The sequence below is a fragment of the Capra hircus genome, chromosome 10, assembly GCF_001704415.2.
Source record: "Capra hircus breed San Clemente chromosome 10, ASM170441v1, whole genome shotgun sequence".
Lineage (NCBI taxonomy): Eukaryota > Metazoa > Chordata > Mammalia > Artiodactyla > Bovidae > Capra > Capra hircus.
In genome coordinates, this window is record NC_030817.1 from 18,545,710 (window position 1) to 18,558,090 (window position 12,381).

Consider the following 12,381-nt stretch of genomic DNA (forward strand, 5'->3'; position numbering starts at 1 on the left):
CTACATTGGCAGGCGGATTCCTTACCCCCGAGCCACCAGGGAAACTCACTATTGGATTACCTTTCTTTTAAACACAACTTGGACGACCGAATAAAAAAACTTGGGTAGAAATTTTAAGTTTAAGACATCAAAAATCATTTCAAGTTTTCAAATATACCCACACATTTCTTCACCTACTGTACTCTGTACTAGTATAAAAGGAAACTCCAATTATCCCTGCTAATTTTCCTGCAGAATTTCACATATTCCCATAGCACTCTCCCCACACTCTCGGTTTACCTTTTCTCAGTTACTTGCGTTACTATCTTACTTCTCCTTTCATAAAGTTCAAATTCCTGAACAGTCTTACTCATCTTTATATTTGGAAGTGAATCTAGCAAAACATACACAGTCGGCACTGAAGTGGTGACCTGGGGGAGCTGCCTTTTCCCAGGCTGAAATGCAGGAGGAGAAGAGTACTTACCATGTGGCGGTTTCCTAGTGCATGTCTTCCAATGAAGGTTCAATACAAGAAAAGCTGGACTGTCCCTCCCCGGTCCGCCTCACAGCAAGTTCCTATTTCACTACCCTTTTAATATAAATAACACTTCCCTCCCTCTTCAAAACCCACAAGTCAAAAAAAGAAAAATAGCTAAAAAAGTAATAAGACCTAATCTCCCTCACAGAGGAATTACAATTTAAACCCTGTATTTCTACTAATTAACTCAAAGAAGAATTCTGGTTAAATAAACATTAAGAGGGTTATCATTTAATCATGTGTTACAGTATACCAGTCTTGAGGACTTCCCTGGTGGCTCAGATGGTAAAGCGTCTGTCTATAGCGCGGGAGATGGGAGTTTGATCCCTAGGTCAGGAAGATTCCCTGGAGAAGGAAATGGCAATCCACCCCAGTACTATTGCCTGGAAAATCCCATGGAGAGAGGAGCCTGGTAGGCTGTGGTCTATGGGGTCGCAAAGAGTCGGACATGACTGAGCGACTTCACTTTCTTTCTTTCTATAGTATACTAGCATTCTTAACTAAGATGCCTAGAGTGTACAGAAGCTTTTATGAATGTGGAGAATTAAAGTTCAAGACATAAGACTGAATAATAAAACTTCAGCAGAGAAAAGGTTTCAGTAAAACTTAAGAAAGCTTGACAGTATCATACTAGAGGACAGAGGAAAAAAAATAGTTTTGAAGAAGCTAAACATCAGGTATGTCAGAGCAAAGAGTAAATATATATTCAATATTCATTTCAAATTTTAAATCGCTACTAGATCATTTCCGCGTTCTTTTAAGAAGTCAGATATGTCAGATCACATCTCCTGCTTTCAAGGACCAAGACCTAAGGGAGTGATGGAAGAGCCAACGCGTGAACCTGAAGTAACAGTGTATGAAGAGTCTAGAGAATACGAGGAAAATCACAAAACCAAAATAGTTTATTTAGGGAGCATTATTTTAGGAGCAACTGTACTGGAGAAAAAATATTTAAATTAGTATGATATATATATGCTCTTTCTTCCTATTATTCTTTTAGACATTTAAAATAATTTATCTGAGTTTATCAAATTGTTTAGATTCAGTTAAAAGCAGCAGCACTTGTAATTCCTCCTTAAAAGTTATACTTACAGTTGGAGCAGGAGCCATAATGCTCATCGGTACAGGAATCATTGGGGTCCCTAAAAAAGAAGCAAAATGAGTCTTAAGAATGTAATTATATAGACAAGAATATATTCTATATCAAGTACATGCCATAAAAATAAGCACCTTCATAGTTCTTTTAAGGGGAAATATAAGGCTAATAAAAAATGAGATATTAATGAGATATTATTCAAAACCAAAAGTACTTTACAGATTGGTCTATCTAAATAAACTTAAAAACAAAAACACTCATGAAGCAAAAAGACTACTACAACCTGCTATTGCCTTAATGAGTACAAAATTCTGGACAGTTATCAATTCATTTAGTATGTGTTTTTTTTAATTAAAAGGAATTTAAAATTTCTTCTATAAAACCAATAAACTGGGAAGGAAACAAACGATTTTTCATCATCACCTTTCCTGATTCTGAACAAGTGATTAAGCTTTATTCTCAATGCCTTAAAATTTCTTCACAAACTGGAAGTAATCTAGTCTTCCCTGTAACTGTGTAACACAAGGACTTTGTTAAAAGTATGTTACTAGGAAAGACTACCAGAAAATAAGATATTATGAGACTAACAAAAAAATAAAGAACCCCTCAAAAATTGATGCCCAAATGAAAGTGGCTCAGGACACTATCCTTCTCAAGAAATTAATGTTTGATGGTTGATAACTATTCAGATCTCTGTTAACATTATTTTCTTAATCCCTCTTTTCAGGACAAACTCCTTTATTATAGGGCAGTTAACTTACTGACTGTAATTCATTAATTGCTACATGGAATAATACACTGATAGCACTCAAGCTCTCCCACTATGTCCCTGGTGGCAAAGGGGTAACAAATACATATCCATGATTATCTAAAAGAACAGCTTAAACAGCCAGTTACAAGCATAAATGTCTTAAAAACTTTTATAAGTACAGCATTCTACTCCACAATGTATATGCATAAGTAGTTGTTTTTTTAAATTATGATTTACCCTCAAATTGCTGAAGCTTTAAATGATACTCCAGAAAAATTCCATATTTATCTTGTGGCTTTTCACATCTACTCCAACACAGCTGTGTACTTGACCTAAGGGTAGGAGGCCCCCAAAGCTGAGCCTCTGTAATGTACATGTTATGAATTAACAACCCATCAAATTAGGCAATTGCAAGGTACTTTTGATTCTGCAACAGTCAAGCTCTTTAGTAAACACCGTAATTTCAAACAGATAATCCAATGGTTAAAGCCAGGTCACTGATGTAAAGCTTTCCTAAAAAAGAAATACTTCTAGTTGGTTTACAAGATCATTTGTTGCTTTCAGCCTGAATTACATGGATTCTATGTTAAATGAAAATACTTCCCAACATGCAAACTACGCAGAACTCTTAGATACTATCTTTCATAAGGGAAACTGAAATCTGTACAAAATGCTTTCAATCCTATTAAAAAGAAACTGAACTACCACTGATAAACCAGAGGAAAAGTTTGAGTCAAGCAATGCTAATTATAAATCTCAAGATAACAGCTCTATAATGTGGGTTCTCTTAACTGTGCCTAAATGGATACTTAGGGATCACCTGTGAACCTGTTAAAAAGACATTCCTGGGCCTTAATTTCTAAGGATTTGATTCAGTAGGTTGGGGTTGGACTTAAAAAAACTTTTTTTACTTTATAAAACACTGAATAGAGGAAGCTTTTAGATAGAACTTTGGAACTTTCTCTAAGATAATAGTCAAAAACATATATATATATATATCAGTTAAGGCAGAATAATATATATACGATGTTACTACATTATCTGTGTTAAAGGAATTACACAAAAACAAATGGAATAGAAAAATATATACTTAGAGCGGCTTGTAATATGCACCAAAAAACATCTGGAAGGATAAAGAAGAAACTAATAACCCTGTTTTGTTTATGCGTTTCACTAAGGGGATAGTAATAAATTATATAGGAAGGTAAGATAAGTTTTTCACTGTATACCTTTTTGATTGGTATAAATGTATTACCTATTATTTAAGTAAAGATTTTTTATTTCCCAGATGAGTTTGATACTCAGCCAGAAATGAAAACTCCCACCATAGGAAAATGAGACAGCACATTTCTAGAACGCTAACAGGAAGCGTTTCTACCAATACTCACACACATATTTTCTAAAGATAATATTGCAATGCTATAAGGACACATTGAAAAAAAAAAACACCATCATTGGTGGGAAAGTAAACTGGCGCAGCCCTATGGAAAATAGTATGTTGTGGTTTAGTTGCTAAGTCGTGTCCAACTCTTTGTGACTCCATGCACTGTAGTCCTCCAGGTTCCTCTGTCCATGGGATTTCCCAGGCAAGAATACCGGAATGGGTTGCTATTTCCTTCTCCAGGGGATCTTCCAGACACAGGGATCAAACCCAGGTCTACCGTACTGCAGGCAGATTCCTGCCTTGCAGGCAAATCTTTACTGACTGAGTCACCAGGGAAGCCCCAGAAAACAGTATGAGGTTCCTAAAAACTAAAAGCAGAGCTACCGTATGATCCCACAGTCCCACTTCTGGGCATTTACAGAGAAAACTCTAATTCAAAACATACATGCACCCCAATGTTCACCACAGTACTATACACAATAGCCAAGACATGAAAGCAACCTAAATGGCCATCGACAGATGAATGAATAAAGATGTGGTATATATTGATGTTTACAATGGAATATTACTTAGCTATAAAAAAAATGAAATAATGCCAATTGCAGCAACATGGATGGACCCAGAGATTATCATATTAAGTGAAGTAAATCAGAGAAACACAAACATTAAGTGATACCAAGTACATGTGGAATCTAAAAAAATGATACAAATGAACTTACTTATCAAACAGACTTACAGACAGAAAACAAACTTATGGTTACCAAAAGGGCAAGCAGGGAGGAAAAATTAAGAGTTTGAGATCAGCAAATATAAACTACTATATATAAAACAGATAAACAAAAAGGATTTACTATATACACAGGAAACTATATTCAAGACACGACTGAGCGACTGAACTGAACTAAGTATAATGAAAAAGAATCTTAAAAAAAGTATGTGTGCCTGCATATATATATAAAACTGAAACACACACACAAAAAAATTCAAGAAACTGAATCACTTTCTTGTATACCAGAAACTAACACAACACTGTCATCAACTACAAAAGCAACAGTAACCACAAACTTACCTGGAGGCACGGGTGGTGGAAAGCCAGGGAACTGGGGGGGTGGGATCCCTGGTGGGAGTGCTGGGATCCCCATCGGAGGGCGATTCAAATGAGGGGGGAAAGACATTCTTACTGCAGCGGTCTAAAGAAAGAAATCATGGCAAATCACGTTATTTGAAACATTTACAATTCGATATGCCTGGTTTCTTGGCCTTCATTTTTAGAGTATCTGCAAAATTCTGAAGTTTCTTACCCAGAGGAGTTGGCAAAGACCCTCTTTTCTCTGTCTGTCCATTGAGAATTTTTTAACCTTAGATCTTTTCTAAAATAAGTTCCCAAAATGTACACGATCTAAGTTCAGGATAGACTCCTACAATCATATGGGAATACATATAAAGGAAGAAAAAAATTTTGAGGTTCAGTTAATATCCAAAAATTAAGTACCAAACATCAACGAATTTTTTTAAACCAAATTCAGAATTCAGGAAAATATCTAACAGTTTTTAAGTGTTCTGAAGCATTCATTTTTTTATGCATCCTGAAAACTAAATTAACAAAGTCACACAGTATTTGTTGATTCAGTGTTGGCCAGTTCTTGAAGGACAAATCAATGTCTCAGTGACATTCTACAAACCTGGGGAGGTGGGGGGGAACCTCCAGGTATTAAGTCCCATTGTAATCATTCAAATATAAAGAAAATATCCAATTTATGACAATGAAAAAAAAAGTGATAATTTTTCTTAAACTTTAAAGCAAACCTCTTTACCATTCCTGAACGATATTCAATGAATGGATGAAATTCAAGAATCAGATGCTGGTATTTGATTTTTAAAAATACAAGAACACACTGAACTGTTTCATTTCGTTTATGACACCAATATCACTTAAAAGAAACTTTTGTCTTTTCCCTACTGAATAGAAATACTTAAGACTTTCCCTACCCTCAAATTTTATATTGTCAATATTTTTGCCAACGTACTCAAATATTCAATACTGGGAAAAGTTTAGAAAAATGATGTTAGAATGTTCTAGTAAGATTCCATGCACCAAAATAAGTGGATTGACCTGATATTAATGGTGCAGCTACAAGTAGCAACTTGATTAATAGATTTTCTGTTTTACCCTTAGAAAAACTCCCCTACCTAAACTCTGTAACAAGGGATCCAGAGTTGTCTAAAGCTTTTAAAAAATGTTTTTCTCTACTATTTTCTTTTCTGGGTTTTATATATTGTTTTATTCATCCTTCAGAAGAGAGAGGATAAAAAGTTCATGTCTTCCACTTCCTTGCTCCTAATCCCAAGTTTGGTCTCAATCATTGTATTCTTCTAAAATACCTTTCTCTACACAAACTAATATATAATCATTTATGTTTTTGTGCAAGCAATATAATCATAGTATATTGTTATGTACATTTCTCCCTCATTATTAACATCTCTTCATGTCATCAACTTCTACTCCATCCCTTATAACGCAGTAAACTCTTACTATACAGACACAACTATCTACCAACATGGATGGTTATCTCCGTATTTCACCTCTTACAATATTAAATGTTCTTGGACATAATGGACATATAACTCTAAGCACCTGTGCCAAGTAATTCAATAATACAGATTGGTATTATTATATATCTACTATATATATTACTACTACTATACATATTACTATTATATATCTACACTTTACCTCCAAATCCTCCTCCAAACCTACTGTACAAATTAATATTCCCACCAAGAGTATCTAGGTATGCCCCTTCCTTATATCCGTACCATCATTCCAATCTGATAGGTAAAAAAAGATACTCTCGTTTCTCCTTGAATTTCCCTACTCATTAATGAGATTGAGTATCTTTTTACTCCTTTATCAGACATTTCTTTAAAAAGCATGCCCTTCATCTTCATAGCTTTTCTTCCTCAGAATGTTTCCCCTTAAGTTAGGATATTGAAATATTCTATAAAATCTAAACTTCAATTTCAAAAACACAGCACACTTAAAATATTCAGAAAGCTTTACAGGTAAAATAAATACCTAGAATAATGCCATATACCAGCAAGTAAGCTATTGGAAATGCCTTAAAATAGTAGATATGAATGCAGTTAATTTAACAGTGCAAATGTGTTGAATCTTTAAACGATTTTTAAAAATACTTTTTTGCCCAAAACAAAAACAAATATTCTATATGGAAGGGGACAGGAGTGTGTATCCTTTTAAAACATTGAGGGCTACTGTCCTACTTAAAGAAGCTCTTATATTATCATTATAATACTCTATCTCAGCATTTTCTTAGAAGAACAGTTGGTATTAATACCTGTTCAATGAATGAATCAGTAAACAAATAAACTCTAAGAAACTCTAAATAAATTTATTAAATTACCATGTGTGGGTACGATTAGAGCAGTGACAAGCACCTAGCCTCACAATGGTTACAAAGATAGAACCATGAATTCATCTTTAGAATCACTTTTCCCCCAAGTATTTAATACAAGTACTACTTAAAAAAAACCTCTATGTTCTTGGTGTTTAAACTATTTTTTCAGTTTTCAAATGTCTTTTCATTCTGTTAAGAATTAACCAGATTATGTTTTAGTTTATGCAATATACCCATTTCATTCACTCCAATTTTTCTACAGAATATTTCCCTTTTATTTGGAACTGTTTAAAACTCGCTTATTCAGAGGCTGAACTTCAAAGATGAAGGCAATCTTAATAAGATAATGGCCCCTCCTACGGAAATTCAGAAAACAAACATTTCTGGTGATCTCTGATAATTATTAATGTTCACTTTAAACATCCTAAGAGGAGAGTATCAACCACGTATTTCAACACAGAAATGTTTTTTGGTATGTTTTGGTGTATGTGAAATGACTGAGAATAAACTTTTAGAATAAGCAACGTTTATCATTTTTACCTGTAGTTGATAAACTGTAATACTCTTACAATACATTATAAAGATATTCAAAGTTGGTATGTACTTTGTTGAATAAAATAGGGAAGAGAGCTAAAGAATTCTTTATTTTAAACGAGGTGGTCAGGCTTCACCAAGGCAACATTTTAAAAGACTTGCAAGAGAATGAGGCAGGAAGCCCTGTATTGGGGGCCATAGCCTTTCAAGCAAAGTGAAAGTGAAAGTGAAGTCGGTTAGTCGTGACCGACTCTTTGAGACCCCATGGACTGGAGCCTACCAGGCTCCTCCCTCCATGGGATTTTCCAGGCAAGAGTACTGGAGTGGGTTGCCATTTTCCTTCTCCAGGGCATCTTCCCGACCCAGGGATAGAACCCCGGGGTCTCCCGCATTCCAGGTGGATGCTTCAACCTCTAAGCCACCAGGGAAGCCCTTTTCAAGCAAAGGAAACTGCAAATACAAAGAACCTGAGGTGTGTTTGCATGAGGAATAAGGCCAACAACTGAAGCACAGTATTAGCACAAACTGGAGCTGGGAAGAGAGTTCAAAGAATGTAACGCTTTGTAAACGGCTTTAAAAATACTGGGTTTTATTCTGAAAGGTTTTTGACTTGACTTTTATTTTAACAGTGTCACTGGCCCCTACGTTAAGACTGGAGGAGAACAAGGGTAGAAAAGTAAGACTACTGAAATAACCCAGACAAGAGAGGTGGCCTAGAACAGGTGGTGGTTCTAGGTCTATTCTGAATGTAGTCAATTGCCGAGGGATTGTGTGTGGGGTTTAACAGAGATGAGGAGCTTATTTTATCAGCACTGAAATGACTTAAATTATTTAAAGAATACTTGAAAGCATTTAAAGAATACTTGAAAAGTACCTTCACTTTTGGAAGGTTCAAAACATTTTTATCCTCCAAGGATGAAACTTCATGGCCCAAAATAACAAAAACAAGAACCTATGTTGGAAGTGTTTCCTATCTCTATTGTGGCAGTGGTCAGCCAGGTTTATGTATCCATCAAAATTGGCTGAAATTAAAATGGATGCATTTTAATGTATGTAAATTTTATCTCAATAAATTTGGTCCTCCCCAAAAACAAAATAAACTTCTAAAGAAGCTTTATCTATACATTCTGCTTTTCTTTTTCACCTTTAAACTACTTTTTCTGCACTCTTAAGAATACCATTACTGCTTATATGCATTCATCCATTAGATTTATCCTGACAGAAACAAAGTATTTCATCTGGGATATAGACTTACAGGCTAACCTCATCAGGACAGATTTCTAAAATGTTAAGAAGCAAATGAACCAACAGATCCTCCTCAGCAAACACTCATATACAGCTTATTCATTTACTCCATAAAACGTCTAGCTCCAATTAAGTGCCAGATTCTTTCCTAACATTATTTTCATCAGTCCTGAAAGAGAAAATTTTAAGTCATGTGTAGTTACGCAACCAACCCAGGGGCTCAACATTAAATATGAATGATCATCGGTATAGCATGCACGGTCTCCTGCGGTGCGTACAGCCTGCAAAGTACAATGGACGACATGACCGTCCCAGCCCAAGCAAGGCAAGCCTACCTCAGCAGAGATCAGTGGTAGTCTAGAGCTACAGTGGGAGTGGGAAGGGACTTGTAAACAAAAAAGAGAGTGCCTTTGGGATAATGGTTGCACATCTCTGCACATATACTGAAAATCACTGAATCGTACATTACAATGAGTGTTTTACATGTCAATTATACTAAAATAAGCTGTTTTAAAAAAAATTACCAATACCAATTCCGGACTCCTTCAGGCAAAACCAAATTAAGACCTGTAGACTACATTGTATCAATATTAATTTCCTGATTTTGTCCTTAGAGAATGTAATTGTTTTTAGGAAATACACACTTAAGTATTCTGGGGGTTAAGAGGGACACCACACCTGCAACTTACTATCAAAGATTTCTGAAAAAAACTATGAAGACAATAAGGAGAGGAAGATAAAGCAAACAGGTAAAATGTTAACATTTGGGGAATCTGAAAGATATTTGAGAATCCTTTGTACCATTCTTACAACATTTTTTTTAAGTTTGAAATTATGTCAAAATAAAAAGTTAAAAAGCGATAGCAGTAATTCTCAGTGAAAATATTTTTATTTTCTCAAGTTTCAAAATGCAAAAAAAGTTAGGAAAAATTATATTCAAAAAACTGAGGAATCAAAATTCTCTTATGAACGCCAGTAGCAGTATCAGAAAGAACTATCAAGAAATTAAAAAGATAAACAGCATGCTTTTATACGAGATTAAGAGTCAATGATTACTTTCGTTTCTACAGAATAAAAGTCAATATAATTTTTCTCTACATTATGTGTAAATGAAGAAAGTATATGAAATACAGCTAACTTGGAGGTAGCCAAAAAGGAAATAATTCATCTTCTGGGGTTACCAATGTCATGAAAATATCAACTAATTTTAATCTACTTTTGTTTACAAAAGCTTTCAACACAGGTCATCTCATTTAGCCTCCCAAATTACCTAGCAAAACATATTCTTCTTTTACTGATGAAGAAGCTAACATCCAAAAGAATACAATTCGCGGGTAAGGACTCCAAGGTCCCCACTATCCTAAATTGCCAATCCAAAGGCTGTTTTCGCTTATCACAATGCCTCTGTCTAATAATAACATACTAATGATTAACTATGACTTCATACAACTCTATTCAAGGTACACTGGAAGAAATGTTAAGTCAGGGATAGGCTCCTGTACTTCAGGGAAAATTCTTAAACAAACACCATCAGTTAATATGCACTCAGCACTTACTATGTTACCTGGTTATTGCACTAAGGATTTTACATACGTTTTTCTCAATTAATTCCCAGCTCTAATAACCTATGAGGTGGATATCATCAATAATCTTCACTTTACAGGTGAAGAAAACCAAGGCTTCAAGAAAAATTAAATGAGTTAAAACAGCATAGTATCTCCACTTGATCGTGAGGAACTATTACTGACCAACTGTTTGCCTTACCACCTCTGAACATTTTGGAAATTATCTTTTAGAAAGTAAAGCTCTCAAAACAATATAAAAATTGCTTATACACTACTGCCAAATACCCAATTCACAGGACTTCACAACTAGAGCAGTCTGGTGCAAGAGAAGCCCAATTTCCTCCCTCCTGGTCCGCTCCACTCTGCCCAGTTATCAAAATGGCTTTTCCGTGGCAATATAAAAACCATATTACGTAACTTCAAAATAATCGTCATACTCCTAGAACTTGTTCTAAAAACGTGTTGTAAAAGCAGTAATGAAGACCACAGAAGGATGAGAACGAAGTAACATTTTCTAACGTGGAGGTTAGACCTCTCCTAGAATCAATGGAGACACAGTTTACTGTAACCTCCAGAGGAGCAAAGGGGCAGGGCCACAACACTCATCACAATCTTAAGACAGGCAAACCAACCAGGAGGGTGCTAGAAAAGTTGGGCAGCAGCTAAATTTAAGTTGGGGGGGGGGGGGGGACGCGGGGAGAGAGGGCAGTTCACTCGGTGGCGGGCTTTAGATGACCAGAGAGGAAGGGAAAGAAAACAGACGGTGGCCAGTCCCCCTACCCCACCCGCGCTAAAAAGGGTGGGTGAAGGCCGGCTTCTAGGCAGAGTCTGGAGCAATTGTACACTCGGCCCGGAATATCTACCGGAGGGCTTCCGCAGGCTCAGGTTTGAAAGGGATCTCAGGAAAGGACTCCCCAGGAGGGCGACCGCTCGTTTTCTGGCAAACGCGGAGCCCAGAATGGGCCAAGGCGACTCTGTGGCGAGCCGTGGAAAGGCAAGGAAAAGTGGGCGACAATGCAAGGAGGAAGGCTCTGCCGGTAGGTTTGGCCTGCACCGGTTACCGCTAGGCCCACAGATTTCCCAGGCCTTAGAGAAGTGCAGAAACCCAAGCCTCGTGCCCGTCCCCTCCCCCACCCAACTCCCCGCCCCCGTCCCCTTATTCCCATCCCACCCCAGCCCTCTCGCAGCCTCCCAGGCTTTCCCTCCGCCCGCAACCGAAGTACCCAGTCTCCCGGTTTCCACACGCGTTCTGAGGCGTGAACTCACCCGCCGCTGAGGAAACGGTACTGTCTTCGCGGTCTTCTGGGCTCCAGGTTACGAGTGGGCTCCACCGGTTCGAGGTTTCTGCGCGCCGCTATCTGGGAGACTGGTTCCAAAGCGCCTACTCGCACAGGCCGCAAAACACCGCCGCGCTGCGCGGGGAGCTTCTTCTGGAGGTCTTCCTAGTGCCCGGAGTGCATTGCGGCCAGGGGCGTGGGGAGGAGGATCATAGAGAAGAGCGCGTATAGATAGTCTTCACTGTTGGCTCTGAATCACCACGCAGCGGCGGATCACCATAGAGATGGAGCGCCTAATGAGGGCTAGAAAGTCTTGAGCCGTCATTTACGACCCACCCTGCCATTTTTGATTGGAGCTGATTGAATCTTATGATTACGCGACGCCATCTTGAGGTCAAGGTTCCGGCCGGACTCGGCGTGAGGAGTGTAAAAAGGGCTTCCTGCTTTCGGTAGTTCGTGTTTTGGGGGCTAGAACCTTGCTTTGTGGCTCATTGAAGTTCAGTGGGCTGACAACTGGGTCTCACCCAGCCTCTCAGTAGAAACCCCAAGGGTTAATCCTAGAAAACTACTGTTGATACCAAAAGATAAGTGGCTAA

General features: G+C 37.5%; 1 protein-coding gene across 1 annotated transcript in view; it reads right to left on the reverse strand.

The window, feature by feature from the left end:
- RBM25 (RNA binding motif protein 25) overlaps positions 1-11,985 on the reverse strand; it is a 51,074-nt gene extending 39,089 nt beyond the window's left edge. The window contains exons 1-3 of the mRNA XM_005686044.3: positions 11,775-11,985; positions 4,818-4,938; positions 1,610-1,659 (exon numbers count right to left, since the gene is read on the reverse strand). Of these exons, the coding sequence (XP_005686101.1) occupies positions 1,610-1,659; positions 4,818-4,923 (156 nt within the window). The 5' untranslated portion in view covers positions 4,924-4,938; positions 11,775-11,985. The remainder of the gene's footprint in view (positions 1-1,609; positions 1,660-4,817; positions 4,939-11,774) is intronic.